Genomic DNA, 19,985 nt, shown 5'->3' with positions numbered 1-19,985 from the left:
ACGCAGTATTCCAGGTGCGGTCTCACCAATACCTTGTACAACTGAAGCAATACCTCCCTATTTTTATATTCTATCCCCCTAACAATGGAAGCCAACATTCCATTGGCCTTCTTAATCACTTGCTGCACCTGCATACTAACCTTTTGAGTTTCGTGCACCAGGACCCCCAGATCCCTTTGTACTTCAGTACTTTCCAGTTTCTTGCCATTAAGATAATAACTTGCTCTATGATTTTTCCTGCCAAAGTGCATAACCTCACACTTTCCAGTATTTTATTCCATCTGCCAAATCTCTGCCCATTTACTTAGCCTGTCGATGTCCCCTTGCAGGTTTTTTATATAACTCTATTATAAATAAAAACAGGAAATACTCAGCAGGTCAGGCAGCATCTGTGGAGCAGAAATCAGTGTTAATAGATAGATCTTGCCTAACCAACTTCTTACATTTATTTTGAAAGAGGTGACGTCCCGAATTAAATGGGGCGTATCCCAAATTAAATGGTGTAGTGTACCTGGACATCCAAAAGGCCTTTGATAAAGTATTGCATGAGGGACTTCTTTACAACCTAATGTCAGTAGGTTTCAAGGTGAACATAAGAACATAAGAAATAAGAGCAGGAGTAGGCCATACGGCCCCTCGAGCCTGCTCCACCATTCAATAAGATCAAACTTGGAAACATTACTTTCGGTCCCTTCATCTAGGTCATTAATATAGATTGTAAATAGCTGAGGCCCCAACACTGATCCTTGCGACACCCCACTAGTTACAGCCTGCCAACCTGAAAAAGATCCGTTTATCCCTACTTTCTGTTTTCTGTCCGTTAACCAATCCTCTATCCATGCTACTATATTACCCCCAACCCCATGAGCCCTAATCTTGAGTAATAACCTTTTGTGTGGCACCTTATCAAATACCTTTTGGAAATCCAAATATACTACATCCACTGGTTCCCCTGTATCTGCTCTACTAGTTACATCCTCAAAAAACTCTAATAAATTTGTCAAACACGATTTCCCTTTCATAAAACCATGTTGACTCTGCCTAATCATGTTATGATTTTCTAATTGCCCTGATACCACTTCCTTAACAATGTATTCCAGCATTTTCCCGACGGCTGATGTCGGGCTAACTGGCTTGTAGTTCCCTGTTTTTCCTCTCCCTCCTTTCTTGAATAGTAGTGTTACATTTGTGACCTTCCAATCCACTGGGACCATTCCGGAATCTAGGGAATTTTGGAAGATCAAAACCAATGCATCCACTATCTCTTCAGCCACCTCTTTCAGAACCGTAGGATGTAGGCCGTCAGGTCCAGGGGATTTGTTGGCTTTTAGTCCCATTAGTTTCTCTAGTACTTTTTCTCTACTTACATTAATTATGTTAAGTTCCTCACCCTCATTAGACCCTTGGTTCCCCACCATTTTTGGTATGCACTTTGTGTCTTCTACTGTGCAGACAGATATAAAATATTTGTTTAACGTTTCTGCCATTTCCTTGCATATTGATTAATTACTGTCGAGGTGAAGCTGGTTTGCAAAGGGAGGATACTGAGTGGGTTACCCCAGGGGTCCTTGCTGGGAATCCCTCCTGGTCTTGGTCTACAAAGGTGACCTGGAATCATAATCAGAATATAAAACAGTTACATTTGGAGATGACACCAAGCTAGGAAAGAATGTGAATTCAGACAAGGCAACTAGGATCTTATAAAGGGAGCTTTCAAAGAATGACCATTGGCAGATGAAACTCAATATAGAAAAAGGCAAGATACTGCTTATTAGGGAAAAATAGAAATGGGTGGTGTTAAGTCTGTGGGTTGTATTATAAATAATCACAGACTCCACTGTTAACAAAATAAAACACGTCTTTACTATTCAGAGGCTCGGGCGATTCTGCCCTAGTTAACGTATCACAACCCTTATATACTGGTGTGGTCACTATCGGTATTACAGTATACATGAGCCAATAGATAGTGCCACCCTAAAGTAGTGCTCTTAAAGGCGAACGGTTACATTCTATAGTTCCCTTAAAGGTAAACGGTTACATACACAACACTCCTCCCTTCCTAGCTTATTACTTACAGAATCCCGTTAAACATACAATCTTCAACTTTATATAAACAGTTTGCAGATATACTCTCGATGGAGTCAACGTCATATAACAATTTACAGATATACTCTCAATGGAGTCAACGTCATATAACAGTTTACAAACATACTCTCAGTGGAATCAGTTTACAGGTTCAGTCTCTGTGGGAACAGTTCATAAATTCAGTCTCTGGTATTAATTCGTTCCAGACAGCATCCTCCATAGCCTTTTTTTTTTTTTAACAGCTTGTACTTTCGTCCTGTTGAACCAGCAGTGCGGACTTATACAACCCACTGGCTGTCTTGATAATGTCCCTGGATTTTTTTTACAAATTTAGCACCTTTCGTAGTGTTCGGACTGAGGTAGTAGAAGTAATAATATTTTAAACAGTTATTATTTTCTGCTTCTTCTTTTTCTTTTCTGCCTTTTTGAAACTCTCCGAGCTCTTTTCCCAGCTGCCATCTGTAGCGCCACCAACTCTCTATGTTCCTTAGACCTTAAGTGCTTCCTCAGGATTTCAGCACTTTGGGAGTTCCCATCACAATTTGGGCAGACCACATCCTCATAACATTCGGTGTCACTCAACAGGTCAAAACCCTTCTTCAAGCAATCATATTCATCCTGCTCTTCCTCGGATGTCTGCCCTTCCTTCCCTCCTGGCCTCATTTGTGCGTTCAATCCTTTCCCTTCCTTCAGGGATTTCGTTATCAGGCTATTTAATCCTTCTACTGAAGTAGCTGTTTCCCCATTCTCCTGTTCCCCTGGACGTAATTCAGCGTACTCCTCCATTTCATCCATCATTTTCTCCAATGCTTTCATCTTCTCTTCCTCTTGTACTTTGGCTTCCAGTGCTTGGAGAAGTTGCGCCTCGATGCTCTCTAGCTCATGTTCAGGGCCCATTCCCAGTTGAAACTGTTCTTCAAGTCGGTCAACCTCGGTAATTGCCGCCTCATATTTGTCTTGGGCTTCCTTCCATATTTTTATGAGTTCTGCCATGTCTTTCACCTCTACATCCTCATCTATGTATGGAACTTCTACCGATGAGTCTGTCTTGGCCCTGAGCTCCTCAAGAATTTCCTGCAGCCTTTGGACTTCTTGCTCATGTTCAACCTTTAGTTGCTCATATACTTCCAACGAAACTAGCTTTTCGGAGGTTGCTGAGTTAACCCCCTCCAGAATTGTAGTCTGGGCCTGTTCATACTGTTTTTTCAACTTCTCGCACTCTGCTTGTAAGGAGTCGTAGAGAAGAACTGGAATAAAATCCTGGCTTCCTGAAGATTCCTCTTCATTTGTTTCTTTCGCAATTTCCTGTTGGAGTTCAGCCAAGGCTGCTATGCTATCTGCCTCTCGAAGTCTCACTGCCATCAACTCTTCTTTATTCTTGCAGTCCATCTCAGCCATTTCCCGTTTACTTTCATTTAACTGAGTGAGTAGTCCCTTATTTTGGGCTGAGAGATATTGCACCTTCTCATGTAGACCCTTGCACTCCTTCTCTGCTTGACATAGCTGATTACCGCTGATTTGGTTCTGCGTTTCAAGTTCCAACATCCTTTGCTTAGCTTCTTTCAGTTTCGCCCCTATAAGCTCCTCTTGCAACATGGCCACATTATTCTCATCAGGTAAAGAAGCGTTTCTCTTTTCCATGTCCAAGATTTGTTTCTGCATCTCCTTAAGAGCACCCTGTGATTCAACTTCTCTTAACTTTGCCTGCACTAGCTCCGTCTCTAATTGCAGAACAAAATCCTCAGTGCAGCGTGATTTGCCCTTCTGCTGTATCTCTAGATCATGCAAATATTCTAACCCCTGAACATCATCAGGGAGATGTGATCGGTAATTGGTCACGATGGCTCTATGGTCGCTCTCTGCTTGAGCCAGTAGGTTCTGTTGTCTTTCCAGACTCTCCCATTCGGTGTCATAGAACTTTTTCATTGTTTTCATCTCTTGTACGAGGCGGTAACTTAATTGTTCTAATTGTTGTTGTACTTTGAAATAGCGTTGAGTTCGAGCCCGGTGTTCCTCCGTAATGCATATGTCTGTAGCTTGAACAGACTCAGAATTCTCTGTCTTTATGCACGCCATCGATTTTCCAACCTTAGTCCATGAGTTAATGTTAACCTTGTTTTTCATACATAAGCTGGACTTATCGTCTTCCGGCTCAGAGTCTGAGCTGCTTGTCTGCACCGAGTCCTCACTCGTCATTGCTTGTCGGTAGTGCCATTCCATGTCTATTTTCTTGATCCACTCCCGTCCTAGAAGTGGTGGTCCTCCCTCAGGTAGTACGTACAAATTCATTCTTGGGTGTACTTTACCCCTATCTCTCACCTTGACTCTTATTTTCCCCATGGGGTATACGCGATGCCCCGTGTATGTCTGTAATACGAACTTGTTATTTCTTAAGGGTATGTGAGAGAATAGTCAGTGGTAGTCCTTTTGGTTGATGACTGATACAGCTGATCCCGTGTCCAGCTCCATTCGTACTTGGACTCCAGCTATTTTTAGTGTGACCCAGATCGTCTGTAGATCAGTTACTTTACCCACATTGTGGATTCTCAGACTATCCAACTCCTGGCTGTTTGGGTCTGAGTCTGAATTTTGTTCGTCTGAACTCTTTTCAGCCACCTGATGCACCTTGTTGTACTTTTCTTGTGGTGGTGGCTTCCTTTGTTTGTTGGTCTTCTTTCTGGACCTGCATACCTTCGCGATGTGACCCAGTTTGCCACATTTCCTGCACTCTTGATTCTTAAACCAGCACTGATTCTGGTCGTGCGTTGTCTTTCCACAACGGTAGCATTTGGAAATGCTTGCAGTCATTTGGTCCACCCCGAGTGCCGCCGCCTTTAGCTGCATTTCCGCCGTTCCTTTCACTGCGGCTTCGTGCGATGAAGCTATGAGGACAGCCCTGTCCAGTGTGAGGTCGTTTTCCTCCAGGAGTCGCTTCTGCGTTCCTTCTTTGGCCAAGCCGCATACGAACTTGTCCCGCAGCGCCTCTGTCAAATTCCCTCCAAGCTGGCAGTATTTCGCTAGCTTACGCAGTTCGACTAAGTATTCCGCATTGCTTTCATCTTGCCTCTGGGTTCTGGCGTAAAATTTAAATCGTTCAGCCAGTATCAACGGTGTGGGGTTCAAGTGATCCTTCAGCACTGCTACGATCTCTTCGAAGGTCTGGTCCACTGGTTTAACTGGTGCTATTAGATGTTTCAAAAGCCCGTATGTTTTTGCTCCCATCGAATTTAACAAAGTTATTGCCTTGTCGTCATCCTCAATGTCGTTGGCTACGCAATATATTTCTATGCGTTCCACATACGTGGCCCAGTCTTCTATTTCAGCATTAAAGTCATTAATATTTCCTCGCTTAGGCATCTTCTTCTCTTTTCGAGTACAGTACAAGTATTACTTTACTTATTATTAATTTTCTTCTCTCTTCTTGAGAACACCACAAGTATTGCTGTACTTATACTTATTTTCCCTCTCTTCTTGAGAACACACCAGCCTTTCTGAAAAATCTTATTACTTTCCTGAAATTCTTAATAATTTCCAAGATGGCGGTTTCCCGCTTCTTCCTTCTTCTTCAGCGGTTTCCCCGCGAAAAATGGCGGCTTTCCCGCGCTTCTCGCTCTCCCCGCCCACTTCGATGGCGGTTTTCCCGCGCTTCTCGGCGCTCTCCGCCCACTTCAATGGCGGTTATCACCCGTTCCCCGACGCTGACTTTCAGCCCGAGTGCGGGCCTTATCAGCGGATGCGATCGATGGCCCGGCTGCGCCTCGCACTTGAAAGCGGCCCCCGGCCTCTGGCTCACCCGCTCGCGCGTTTCACCGCGGCTCTTATCAGGGATTGCGATCGCCCTGTCTTTGCAGCCAACGCTGCGGCTTACCCACGAGGTTATGGAGGCTTCAGGGTCCTAATGCCTGTCGCTTCCAGCCTGTCGGTTCCAGACTGGTGAGGATTGAAACCTCTCTTCAACGTCCTGTCTTCGGACGAAGCCGCCGTGGAACAACTGCCGCAGGGTTCAAATCCTGACTCGTCGCCAATGTTAAGTCTGTGGGTTGTATTATAAATAATCACAGACTCCACTGTTAACAAAATAAAACACGTCTTTACTATTCAGAGGCTCGGGCGATTCTGCCCTAGTTAACGTATCACAACCCTTATATACTGGTGTGGTCACTATCGGTATTACAGTATACATGAGCCAATAGATAGTGCCACCCTAAAGTAGTGCTCTTAAAGGCGAACGGTTACATTCTATAGTTCCCTTAAAGGTAAACGGTTACATACACAACAGGTGGGATAGAACTTGTCAAGTGGGAAGTTGAGACAAACCTTAGGGTGTTAGATGAGTCATCACTGATCATTCCTAAAAGGTGTGGCTCATCAATAAACAAAGGAAATAGCATGCTGGATCATATGGTCCAATCAGTTCAGTTCAAATACCTAGAGCTAATGCCGAAGCCGCCCTGGTCACACTGCACTTGCTATGCTGCATATAGTCCTGGTCACCGTGCTATTATGGGAGCCATCCAGGCTTTACTGGCAATCCAGAAGAAAGCAACAAGCCGTGATCCATGGTGTTAGAGGGAAGAGTTATGATGTACAACTTGATCAGCAAGTCCTCTTCTTCAACCTCAAGAAGACAGGTCTTAGAAGCAACATTAATAGATAAATACTTACCTGGATAGAGAAAGTAAATCTGGAACAATACTTTCAGATACATCTGGGCAGCAGGACATGAGGGCACAGGGTTCATGGGTGTGAAGAGCAAATTTAGGATAGATGGCAGGAAATCTTTCTTTACTCAGAGGGTGATCAACAGCTGAAATGAGTTGCCAGCAGGGTGGTTTATGCCAGGACACTGGAGTAATTAAGAAACAGATGCTGTAATGGAAAGGTTGGTTGGTATTCTAGAAGGAGATTAAATGGGCTGAAGGGCCATCTTCATCCAAACCTATCCTGTGATCTTGTACAAACAAAATCTAGAATATTCCACCAGGAATTGAAAAGATAAACTACTGTTTGCTTTAGATGCCAGTAAGTCAGGCATCTTCTTAAAGCTGCTAATAGCCAATGTGTACCATCTGTCTAAATATAAGAACATTATAGCAAATGATTTTATGGCTTTCACAGGAAAAAAATGGATGAATTGCAGAAATCAGCCTTGAAAACTCTGGTAACATTCCCAGAATCCCATGTAGTAAAATAGAATTTGTCTTGTTCGGTTGCCAGTAGTCAGTGGTCCTGTGGGTGTTCCCTCCTCCTTCGAGCAACATTACATTTGGTTATTAGTCTCCAACAGGGCCACTAGATCTGTAGCCAAAATTCCCATGTCGTCACATCATTGCCAGTCACTCTCACAGCTTGCTGTTTGAAATCCTCATAACCTTGGGTTTAGTTTACAGCCACTTTACAAGGCTGTTTATGTTGTGTCAGCGAACATGAAGGGCTGTATTTATTTAATATTTGATGTTAACACGATAATTGAACTGCTTTATGCACCTGTTCCTATTAAAAAAAAGCAAGTGTGACTTTATCGACAAAATATGGTGCGGCTTCAATTATTAAATTATCTGCATTGCTTTGTGGAGGAAGATTCCCTTCCTGTCATTGTATGTCCCAAAAGAGCAGCGAGGTTATGCTAAAACTGTATAAAACACTAGTTAGGACACAGCTAGAATACTGAGTACAGTTCTGGTCACATTACAGGAAAGATGTGATTGCACTCGAGAGAGGGTACAGAGGCAATTTACAGGGATGTTGCCAGGACTGGAAAATTTTAGCCACGAGGAAAGATTGGATAGGCTGGGTTGTTTTCTTTGGAAGAGAGGAGACTGAGGGGAGATTTAATTGCGGTGTATAAAATTAGAGGGTGATGGAGGTCTGGAACTCACTGCCTGAAAGGCTGGTCGAGGCAGAAACCCTCATCACATTTAAAAAGTATTTCGATATGCACTTGCAGTGCTGTAACCTACAAGGCTACGGACCAAGAGCTGGACAGTGGGATTAGGCTGGGTAGCTCTTTTTTGGCTGGTACTGACAGGATGGGCTGAATGGCCTCCTTCTGTGCTGTAAATTTCTATGATTCTATTACCGTTTCATGTCAATGAACATTCGTCAGAACTGGAAAAAGTTGGAGATGTAACAGGTTTTATGAAATTAGAGGTAGGGAAAGGGGAGGAAAGAACAAAACGGAAGGTCTGAGATAGGATGGAAGACAGCAGAGATTAAATGACAAAAGGGATGTTGGTGCAAGCCAAAAGGAGATGGTAAGGGACAAGTAAAGAAACAAAAGATGGGTCTAGAGGACGTGTAAATGGGAATATCGGAATCATCAGCAACAATTACCATCCGAAAAAATGGGGGCAGAGGTTATGATCTGAAATTGTTGAAGTTAATGTTAAGTCTGGAAGGCTGTAGAGTTCCTGATAGAAAGATGAGGTGTTCCTCGAGCTTATGTTGAGCTTCATTGGAACAGTGTAGGAGGCAGAGGACGGAGAGTTCACCATTATAGTGGGGCGGATAATTAACCCTTCTCTATGTTGTGTGTTTTTTTTGGTAAAGGTAGAGTGCCTCTGCTTGCCTGTGGGATTGAGGTCATTTTTTAAAGAGACAGTGTGTGGGAATCGATTCACACAGTCATGCCCCAATGTTTGCACATTGAGAGACATAAGAACATAAGAAGTAGGAGCAGGAGTAGGCCATATGGCCCCTCGGGCCTGCTCTGCCATTCAATAGGATCATGGCTGGTTCACACTGGTGATAGACCTTTTAAATGTCTGGACTGTGAGAAGAGCTTCAAAAGCAAAAACAATCTGCAGACACACCAACACACTCACACAGGGGAGAGGCCGTTCACCTGCTCCATGTGTGGGAAATAAATTACTTGTTCATTCAACCTGCTGACGCACCAGCAAGTTCACATGTGATGGCAAGGGTTGGAAGCTGCTGTTATTGCTGCTCTTAATCAAATCTTGGACTGAACCATGTTCATTCTGGCAGTTGATGTATGTTTCTGCTGATATTAATAACACCAAAAACTGGGCTGGAATTCAATATTCTAGGTATATGTCAAATTAATCAAAGGGTGAAGGGTCAGGTAAAAATTCTGCTGATTGTGTTTACCTCCAATGGAGTTTATTTTTACTTTTGCCAAACACGTCATGTTTTAAAGGGTTTTCTTCAAATACTGACAACGACCACAATGCAGCTACTATCAGACTCACCGATAAATGGAAAGTTTCTCCTTCTCCGCGGTTTCGAACCCTGACATAATGTTAAAGACCTCTAACAGGTCTCCTCTTAGTCTTCTCTTTACCAGAGTAAAGAGCCCCAGCTTGCTCAATCTTGCTTGCTAGTTGCATCCTCTCTGGTGACACCTTTGTAAATCTATTCTGCACTTTCTTCAGTGCTTCAATATCATTTGTTATATGGAGACCAGAACTGCCCACAGTACTTCAGGTGTGGTCTAACCAAGGTTCTATATAAATGTAACATTACTTCCCTGCATTTGTATTATATTCCTCTAGAAATGAACCACAGTGTTTTCTTTCCACGCTTTATGGCCTTATCAACTTGCGTTACTACTTTTAGCAATTTATGTGTGTGTGTTTCCAGATTTCTTTGCTACTTTACTCCATTTAGTTTCTTACCTTCTTAGGAATAGGTGGCCTCCTTATTCCTCCCACCAAAATGAACCACCTCACATTTCACTATATTGAATTTCCCATTTATCTGCACAGTCTGAAAGCCTGTTTATGTATTCCTGCATTTCTGCGCAGTCAAAATTATTAGCTATTTATCGCCCAATTTGGCGTCATCTTCAAATTGCGACAATATACCTCCAATTTCTGAGTGCAGTATATGGTAAACAAATATTTACAATTGGGGCTTTCCATAGTGGGGCGTTTACCCAGAATCCCCCGCGCGGCAGAATGTGCCCCATCAATGACCACAGGAGCTCAGTGCGTAGGCGCAAGACAGGCTGTGCTGTGGGCACGCGCAGTGCCAGTGGTAGCGATGGTCGGACGCGGAATTAAAGGTTCCGGGAGGCGGTAGGAGATTGTGGGCTCGGGGAGGAATTGGACCCGCGGCTGGGCTGGAAAGCTTCATAAACACCCGGTGCAGGCATCAGGCCCCGAATAAGAGCCCAGAGGCCCCGTGTTTGTCCCGCGGTTACAGGCCCAGCCGCCCAGGTCAGCGGGGTCACTGGCCGCCATCTTGGACAGGGCGGGATTACGGCGCATGCGCGGCCATCTTTGGCAGGAACAGAGAGTGGGCGGGGCTTCAGGGTCCCAGTGACCAGGAGAGACAATATTTGACTCATTGATTTTATTCTCACTCTGCACGCAGCGGGTGCAGAACTGAACCCAACCAGAGTAGAGGGAGGGGGAAAACTGGGAGTGGAGGAAAGAAATGGAGATGGTGTGATGGGTTTGGATTTCAGCACAGGGAGGAGGGAGAGTGTGTGGGATGGGGATTTACAGCTTTGGGGTTAAAATGTGTTATTTTGGTCATATTTCTAGGTTTGCAATTTTCTGCCCACAGGTCAATCACAGTGCACTGACCGACACCTCACCTTGTCAGAATAGGGCAGGTGGAACCGAGCCAGAGGCAGCTCTGGGACTTCATCTTCTGAGCATTGGGTTGGGAAACAAGAATTCCATTGTTTATTGGCCCTGGCGAGCACTGCCCTCCCTCCCACAATTTTAATATTTTGATGCATCTGTCTATTTATATACTAGGAGTGTTTTAATTGCTTTCATACCAAAATGCATTTATTATTAAACCTTCACAGAAGGCAACTGTGGTAACAATTGAATAAAACTCAGAGAGTTGTCGGGATCTGGAACGCTCTACCTGAAAAGGTCATGAGCTGATTCTATCAATGATTTTAAAAGGGAGTTGGGCGGGTACTTGAGGATGAGGATCTTACAGGGTTACGGACAACAAGCAGGGATGTGGGACTAAGCACGAGTGCTCATTCTAAGAGCCAGCACAGGCATGATGGGCCGAATGGCCTCCTTCGTGCTGTACGTTTCCATGATTCTGTGAAAACTAACAGAACCAAACAAAGAAATGATCTTCCTTGGTTATTGATCATTTCACTATATTTCAACAGAGTACTCTACATACCAATAACAATTTACATTTATATAGAGCTTTTAAAACATCTCAAGGCACTTTACAGTAGTGTAATAAGACAATAATTGACACACATACTTTGTTTGTGGTCCAGTGCAGTTACACAAAGTTCCTTCACAACTGTAACAATTTTATTGCGGTTGCTGTGAAGGCTGCGCTCACTCTGCTCGTACACCTGATCTCCAAAGGAGGCAAAACAGGACTAATGCTGCCGAGCTCAGCTCTTTTTGATCAGAAAATATCAACTGTTTCGCCTCACCAGGAAATGCACAAAAGAGGCAGCAGCGCTGATTGTCTGCCCAGGAAAGTCCTATTTAGATTAAACTGCTTCACCCAGAGAGTGCTGAGAATGTGGAACTTGCTGCCACAGGGAGTAGTTGAGGCGAAGAGCAGGGATGTATTTAAGAGGACGCTGGATAAACACATGGGAGAAAGGAATAGAAGGAGATGGGAGGAGGCTCGTGTGGAGAATAAACACCGCATGGACCAGTTGGGCCGAATGGCCTGTTTCTGTGCTGTACAATCTATGTAATTCTAGGTAATAAGAGAGGAAAGAATGTTCCATAGAAACTGGAATTATCTGTACTGCATTTTAATCCTGAACTTACAGTGATGTCTTTTGTAAACTGCTTTTACAGGGAATATCATCGGCCTTTGAATGTGGAAGGAGAAATGTTTGTCTGTTTTGTCTGTGGGAAAAAATTTCACAGATCAGTGTGACTGGAAAAGCACCGAGACACACACACCCGCGTGAGAGTGTTCCAGTGCACTGACTGTGGAAAGAGCTTTAACCAGTTACACAGTCTGAAAAAACATCACACCATTCACAGCGGGGAGAAACCGTACATGTGTTCTGTGTGTGGACGAGGCTTCAACAGATCATCCAACCTGGAGAGACACAAGGACACCTGCACCATGGAGAAACCGTGGGAATGTGGGGACTGTGGGAAGGGATTCAGCTCCCCGTCCCGGCTGGAAACTCATCGACGCAGTCACACTGGGGAGAGGCCGTTCACCTGCTCCGAGTGTGGGAAGGGATTTAGTCAGTCATCCCACCTTCTGACACACCAGCGAGTTCACACAGAGGAGAGACCGTTCAGTTGCTCTCACTGTGGGAAAAGGTTCAGGCAGTCATCTCACCTCATTGCGCACCAGCGAGTTCACACCGGGGAGAGGCCGTTCACCTGCCCTGTGTGTGGGAAGGGATTCACTAATTCATCCACCTTGCTGATACACCAGCATATTCACACTGCAGAGATGCCATTCACCTGCTCCGTGTGTGAGAAGGGATTCACTAATTCCTCCGACCTTCTGAGACACCAGCGCATTCACACTGGGGAGAGACCGTTCACCTGCTCCGTGTGTGGGAAAGGATTCATTCGGCCATCCCACCTGCTGACACACCGGCGAGTTCACACTGGGGAGATGCCATTCACCTGCTCCGTGTGTGGGAAGGGATTCACTCAGTCATCCAACCTGCTGACACACCAGCGAGTTCACACTGGGGAGAGACCATTCACCTGCTCAGTGTGTGAGAAGGGATTCAATCAGTCATCCAACCTGCTGAGACACCAGCGAGTTCACAAGTGAGTGCAGGGGTTGGATTCTGCTGTTATTGCTGCTGTTAATCACATCCAGGACTGAACCATGTTCATTCTGACAGTCGGAGTTTGTTTTTGCTGATGTTAATAACCCCTATAACTTGGCTGGAGATCAATATTCTGGACATATAGCTGATTGACTTGTCGAGGCTGCAGTGTTCATTTAAGAACCGCTGTCTGATCTTCCCCTTAATTTCTGATGAGAGTCCCTGAATTATTTTACAATAAAATTATGAACTTTTACTTCAATCGTATATTAATCTTTAGTATAAAATCTACAATTCAGTGCCTGAAAGGTTCCACTGATTAACATCTCCAATTTGAAAGTGCAGATTTATCCTCGCTGACAATTCTTACTGACTTGCACATTACACACAGTGGCACCTCCATTATCCACCAGAAAGAAGGGGAATGGGAATTGGTGGAGAATCGAGAGTCCCCAAGTGTTGCCCCGCCCGTCTGGTACAGCAATCCCCTCGGCACGGGAATGGAGACAAGTCCAGTTATAGTAACGGGATGAGTTAAAGGTACTTACTCAGATGGGCGGAAGGTGGGAAGTGGTGTTCCACGGGGATCGGTGCTGGGACCACTGTTGTTCACCATTTAAATGAATGATTTGGACTTGGGAATCAAAGGTACAATTTCAAAATTTGCTGATGACACTAAATTGGGGGGTGTAGTTAATACTGAGGAAGACTGTGATAACATCCTTGTAGAATTATTCAGTTGTGTTCAGTAAATAGCAGCATCTTTTAATTTGCTTTGACTGATCACACCACTATACAGTTATGTGAAAAACAGAAATCATTAACAGCTCCCAATTTCAGAATTGTCAGATTCAAACTCAACTTCTTCCAAGTACAATCTAACATTCAAAAATTGTAATGGATGTAGGCGCGATATTAGGACTGTTGTCTAACACAATCCAAACACAGTGACACACAGACAGATGGGCAGGTGTAGCTTCACAGCGAATCCTTTCAAGCCTCACTAAAAAGTGGCAGACTGGCAATCAATTGTTCACTAATGGAGTTGTGATCTTTGTAAATTAAGAAATGGAAATGCATGGAAATGTGTCAAAGAGTTGATTAACAGAATGGGGCATCATCTCCCTTTGATTTCCATTTCTGACACCAGGCAACAGAAAAAGGTCATTACAACACGAGATAAACAGACTCTTCAGGTGTGAGACATCAGACTTCAGAACAACACGTCTGCCAGCTCTGGCCACAAACCTCAGTACAGTCAACCTTTCAGCAGCTGATTAAATAACTAGTAGTTTAACATGTCGAGTAGAGCTTTTGTATTTCTATTCAAAATAGTACAAAATCTATTTGTGACACACACACACAAAGGTTGCTACAAACTTCCCTGAACTCCAACCCTCTGATTTCTGTTTTGTAGCCATCTTTCCATCCATTCTGCTGCCTGGCCCTTCACTCCACACGGCCTGACCTTGGTCATCTTGTCGATCTTACAGACTGTTTATGGATCGCAAGCTGGTCACAAAACAGAAAACAGAGAGTAGGGGTTGGGAGTAGCTACTCAGACTGACAAAAGGTGGGCAGTGGTGTTCCACAGGGATCGGTGTTGGGACCACTGTTCACCATTTACAGAAACGGTTTGGACTCGGGAATCAGAGGTACAATTTCAAACTTTGTCGATGACAACAAATTGTGAGGTAAAGTTAATACTGAGGAAGACTGCGACAAAATTCAAGAAGACATTAACAAACTTGCAGAATGGGAGTGTAATTGGAAAATTAATTTCAATATAGATCCGTGTGAGGTGGTGTGTTTTGGTAGGAAGAATAAGGAGGCCACACACTATTTTGAAAATAAGAGTTTAAATGGGGTAGAGGAGCAAAGGGATCTCGGGGTCCAGATACACAAATCACTAAAAGCAGCGACGCAGGTTAATGAGGCCATAACAGGAGCAAACAATGGACTGGGGTCATTTCTAGAGGGATAGAATTGAAAAACAGAAAAGTTATTTTAAACTTGTACTGAACCTTGGTTGGACCACACTTGGAGAACTGTGAGCAGTTCTGGTCTCCATATTATAAAAAGGATGTAGAGGCACTGGAGAAGATGCAAAAATTATTTGCAAGGTTGATCCTAGAACTGAGAGGATATATTTATCAGGAAAGGCTGAACAGGCTGGGGCTCTTTTCTCTAGAATAAAGTGAAGGCTGATGGGTGACCTGATCGAGGTCTTTAAGATTATGAAAAGGCTATATAGGGTGGACATGGAGAAACATAGAAGATAGGAGCAGGAGTAGGCCATTCGGCCCCTCGAGCCTGCTCCGCCATTCAATGAGATCATGGCTGATCATCCAAATTCAGGACCCTGTCCCTGCCTTCTCCCCATATCCCTTGATCCCTTTAGCCTTAAGAAATATATCTAACTCCTCCTTGAATATATTTAATGAATTGGCCTCTACGGCCTTCTTTGGCAGAGAATTCCACAGGTTCACCACTCTCTGGGTGAAGAAATTCCTCCTCATCTCTGTCCTAAATGGCTTACCCCTTATCCTTAGACTGTGACCACTGGTTCTGGACTTCCCGACCATTGGGAACATCCTCCCAGCATCTAGTCTGTCTAGTCCTGTTAGAATTTTATAAGTTTCAATGAGATCCCCTCTCATTCTTTTAAACTCCAGCGAGTACAAGCCCAATCGACCCAATCTCTCCTCATATGTCATTCCTGCCATCCCAGGTATCCGTCTGGTGAGTCTTCGCTGCACTCCTTCCATGGCAAGAACATCCTTCCTCAGATAAGGCGACCAAAACTGCACACAATACTCAAGATGTGGCCTCACCAAGGCCCTGTACAACTGCAGCAAGACATCCTTGTTCCTTTATGCAAACCGTCTTGCTACAAAGGCCAACATACCATTTGCCTTCTTAACCGCCTGCTGCACCTGCATGCTTACTTTCAGCGACTGGTGCACAAGGACGCCCAGGTCTCGTTGCACTTACCCTTCTCCCAATCTATTGCCATTTAGATAATAATCTGCCTTCCTGTTTTTGCCACCAAAGTGAATAACCTCACATTTATCCACGTTATATTGCATCTGCCATGCTTTTGCCCAATCACCCAACCTGTCCAAATCATCCTGGAGTTTCTCGGCATCCTCCTCACAGCACACACGCCCACCCAGCTTTGTGTCGTCTGCAAACTTGGAGATATTACATCTAGTTCCCTCGTCCAGATCATTAATATATATTGTGAATAGCTGGGGTCCAAGGACCGATCCCTGTGGTATCCCACTAGTCACTGCCTGCCACTCGGAAAAAGACCCGTTTATTCCAACTCTTTGCTTTCTGTCTGCCAACCCGTTCTCTATCCAAGTCAATACCTTGCCCTCCAATCCCATGTGACTTAATTTTACACGCTAATCTCTTATGCGGGACCTTATCGGAAGCCTTTTGAAAATCCAAATACACCACATCCACTGGTTCTCCCTTATCTATTTTACCAGTTACATCCTCAAAAAATTCCAGTAGATTAGTCAAGCACGACTTACCTTTTGTAAAGCCATGTTGACTTTGTCCGATCCGGTCACTTTTTTCCAAGTGCTCTGCTATTACATCCTTTATAATGGACTCTAGCATTCCCCCCACTACTGATGTCAGGCTTACCGGTCTGTAAACTAACTTCGCAGGGGGATGGGATACAAAGTGGAGCTATACTAGGGTGTGATGTACAGCCAAATATAGAGGAAAAAACAAGTCAGCTTGGAAGGCAGAGCAAATATGTAATGGCACAAGGGAGTAGGGCAAGGCTGGATGGCATTTATTTTAATGCAAGGAGTCTTGCGAATAAGGTGGATGAACTGAAGGTGTTGATGAACACGTGGGAGTAAGATATTGTTGCTATCATGGAGACATGGTTGAGGGAGGGGCATGACTGGCAGCTCAATATTCCGGGGTATAAAATCTTCAGGTAAGACAGAGGGGGGGGGGGGTAAAAGAGGAGGGGGTGTCGCAATATTAATTAAGGAGTCAATTACTGCTGTAAGGAGGGATGATATATTAACAGGTTCCTCTAATGAGGCCATATGGGTAGAACTTAAAAACAAAAAGGGGGCAAGCACTTTGCTGGGAGTGTACTATAGGCCCCCAAACAGTCAGGGGGAGATAGAGGAACAGATATGTAGGCAAATCTCAGAGAAATGTGCAAATAATAGGGTAATAATACTGGGGGATTTCAACTTCCCCAATATTAACTGGGATAGTCAGAGTGTGAAAGGACTGTGATATACTTGAACATATTAGCATCGAGAGTGAGGAGGTACTAGCGGTTTTAGCAGGCTTAAAAGTGGATAAATCCCCAGGCCCGGACGAAATGTATTCCAGGCTGCTGTGTGAGGCAAAGGAGGAGATTGCAGGGGCTCTGACACAAATTTTCAAAACCTCTCTGGCCACAGGGGATGTGCCAGAGGACTGGAGAACAGCTAATGTAGTACCATTATTCAAGAAGGGTAGTAGGGATAAACCAGGGAATTACAGGCCAGTGAGCCTAACATCAGTGGTAGGGAAATTATTGGAAAAAATTCTGAGGGACAGAATTAGTCTCCACTTGGAGAGGCAAGGATTAATCAGGGATAGTCAGCATGGCTTTGTCAAGGGAAGATCATGTCTGACCAATTTGATTGAATTTTTCGAGGGGGTGACTAGGTGTGTGGATAAGGGTAGTGCAGTGGATGAGGTTTACATGGATTTCAGTAAGGCTTTCGATAAAGTCCCGCACAGGAGACTGGTCAAGAAGGTAAGAGCCCATGGGATCCAGGGTGCCTTGGCACATTGGATCCAAAACTGGCTTAGTGGCAGAAGGCAGAGAGTGATGGTCGAAGGTTGTTTTTGTGACTGGAAGCCTGTGTCCAGTGGGGTACCGCAGGGATCGGTGCTGGGTCCCTTGCTGTTTGTGGTTTACATTAATGATTTGGATGTGAATGTAAAAGGTATGATCAGTAAGTTTGCAGATGACACGAAAATTGGTGGGGTGGTAAATAGCGAGGAGGGTAGCCTCAGTCTGCAGGATGATAAAGATGGGTTGGTCAGATGGGCGGAACAGTGGCAAACGGAATTTAACCCTGAAAAGTGTGAGGTGATGCATTTTGGAGGGACTAACAAGGCAAGGGAATACACAATGAATGCTAAGACCCTAGGAAAGACAGAGGATCAGAGGGACCTTGGTGTGCATGTACATAGATCCCTGAAAGCAGCAGAACAGGTGGATAAGGTGGTTAAAAAGGCATATGGAATACTTGCCTTCATTAGCCGAGGCATCGAATATAAGAGCAGGGAGGTTATGATGGAGCTGTACAAAACGCTGGTTAGGCCACAGCTGGAATACTGTGTGCAGTTCTGGTCGCCACACTATAGGAAGGATGTGATTGCTTTGGAGAGGGTGCAGAGGAGATTCACCAGGATGTTACCTGGGCTGGAGTGCTTCAGCTATGAAGAAAGACTGGACAGGCTGGGATTGTTTTCCTTGAAGCAGAGAAGGCTGAGGGGGGACCTGATTGAGGTGTACAAAATTATGAGGGGCATAGATAGGGTAGATAGAAAGGAACTTTTTCCCTTAGTAGAGGGGTCAATAACAAGGGGGCATAGATTCAGGGTAAGGGGCAGGAGGTTTAGAGGGGATTTGAGGAAGAACTTTTTCACCCAGAGGGTGGTTGGAATCTGGAACTCACTGCCTGAAAGGGTGGTAGAGGCAGGAACCCTCACAACATTCAAGAAGCATTTGGATGAGCACTTGAAATGCCATAGCATACAAGTCTACAGACCAAATGCTGGAAAATGGGATTAGATTAGACAGGGCTTGATGGCTGGTGCAGACGCGATGGTCCGAAGGGCCTCTTTCTGTGCTGTATAACTCTATGACTCTATGTAATTCCCCATTTTCTCTCTACCACCCTTTTTGAACAGTGGGGTAACATTAGCTACCCGCCAATCCATGGGTACAGTTCCAGAGTCTATCGAATTTTGGAAGATGACCAGCAATGCATCTACTATTTCTAGGGCCACTTCCTTAAGTACCCTGGGATGTAGATTATCAGGCCCTGGGGATTTATCGGCCCTCAATCCCATCAATTTCCCTAACACCATTTCCCTACAAATATTGATTTCTATCAGTTCCTCACTTTCATTAGACCCTATGCTCCCCAACATCTTTGGGAGGTTATTTGTGTCCTCCTTTGTGAAGACAGAACCAAAGTATGTATTTAATTGGTCTGCCATTTCTTTGTTCCCCATTATAAATTCCCCTGATTCTGACTGCAAGGGACCTACGCTTGACTTCACCAATCTTTTTCTCTTCACGTATCTATAAAAGCTTTTATAGTCAGTTTTTATGTTCCCTGCAAGCTTACTCTCATACTCTATTTTCCCCCTCTTAATTAATCCCTTTGTCCTCCTTTGTTGGTTCCTAAACTGCTCCCAATCCTCAGGTTTACTGCTTTTTCTGGCCAATTTATATGTCCTCTCCTTGGATCTTATGCTATCCCTAATTTCCCTTGTTAGCCACGGTTGAGTCACCTTTTTTGTTTTATTTTTATGCCAAACTGGGATGAACAAATTCTGTAGTTCATCCATGCGATCTTTGAATGTTTGCCAATGCCCATCCACCGTCAACCCCTTGAGTGACATTCCCCCATCAATCCTACCCAACTTGCACCTCATACCATCATAGTCTCCTTTATTTAAATTCAGGACCCTAGTCTCTGAATCAACTATTTCACTCTTCATCTTAATGAAGAATTCTATCATATTATGATCACTCTGACCCAAGGGGCCTCGCACAACAAGATTGCTTGCTCCGTGTGTGGGGCGGGATTCACTAACTCATCCTACCTGCTGACACACCAGCAAGTTCACACTGACGTGAGACCTTTTAAATGCCCAGACTGCGGGAAGTGCTATAAAAGTTCCAGGGAACTGACATTCCATCAACGTGTTCACACTGACGAGAGACCGTTCAGGTGCTCTCACTGCGGGATTGGGTTCAGGCGATCATCTGAACTCACTGTACACCAGCGCACTCACACTGGAGAGAGGCCGTTCACCTGCTCCGTGTGTGGGATGGGATTCACTGATTCATCCAACCTGCTGAAACACCAGCGAGTTCACACTGACGAGAGACCTTTTAAATGCTCGGACT

General features: G+C 44.5%; 1 protein-coding gene across 1 annotated transcript in view; it reads left to right on the top strand.

Annotated features, from left to right (window-relative positions):
* Nucleotides 1–13,058, top strand: part of LOC147119169 (uncharacterized) — a 42,162-nt gene extending 29,104 nt beyond the window's left edge. Inside the window, exons 3-4 of the mRNA XM_085984875.1 lie at nt 4,990–4,995; nt 12,207–13,058. Coding sequence (XP_085841001.1) covers nt 4,990–4,995; nt 12,207–12,804 — 604 coding nt within the window. The 3' untranslated portion in view covers nt 12,805–13,058. The remainder of the gene's footprint in view (nt 1–4,989; nt 4,996–12,206) is intronic.
* The last annotated feature ends 6,927 nt before the right edge of the window (nt 13,059–19,985 follow it).

This window comes from Somniosus microcephalus, chromosome 4, assembly GCF_052327205.1.
Source record: "Somniosus microcephalus isolate GS21.2 chromosome 4, FLI_Smic_1.0, whole genome shotgun sequence".
NCBI lineage: Eukaryota > Metazoa > Chordata > Chondrichthyes > Squaliformes > Somniosidae > Somniosus > Somniosus microcephalus.
This window is presented reverse-complemented; position numbering and strand designations above follow the sequence as displayed.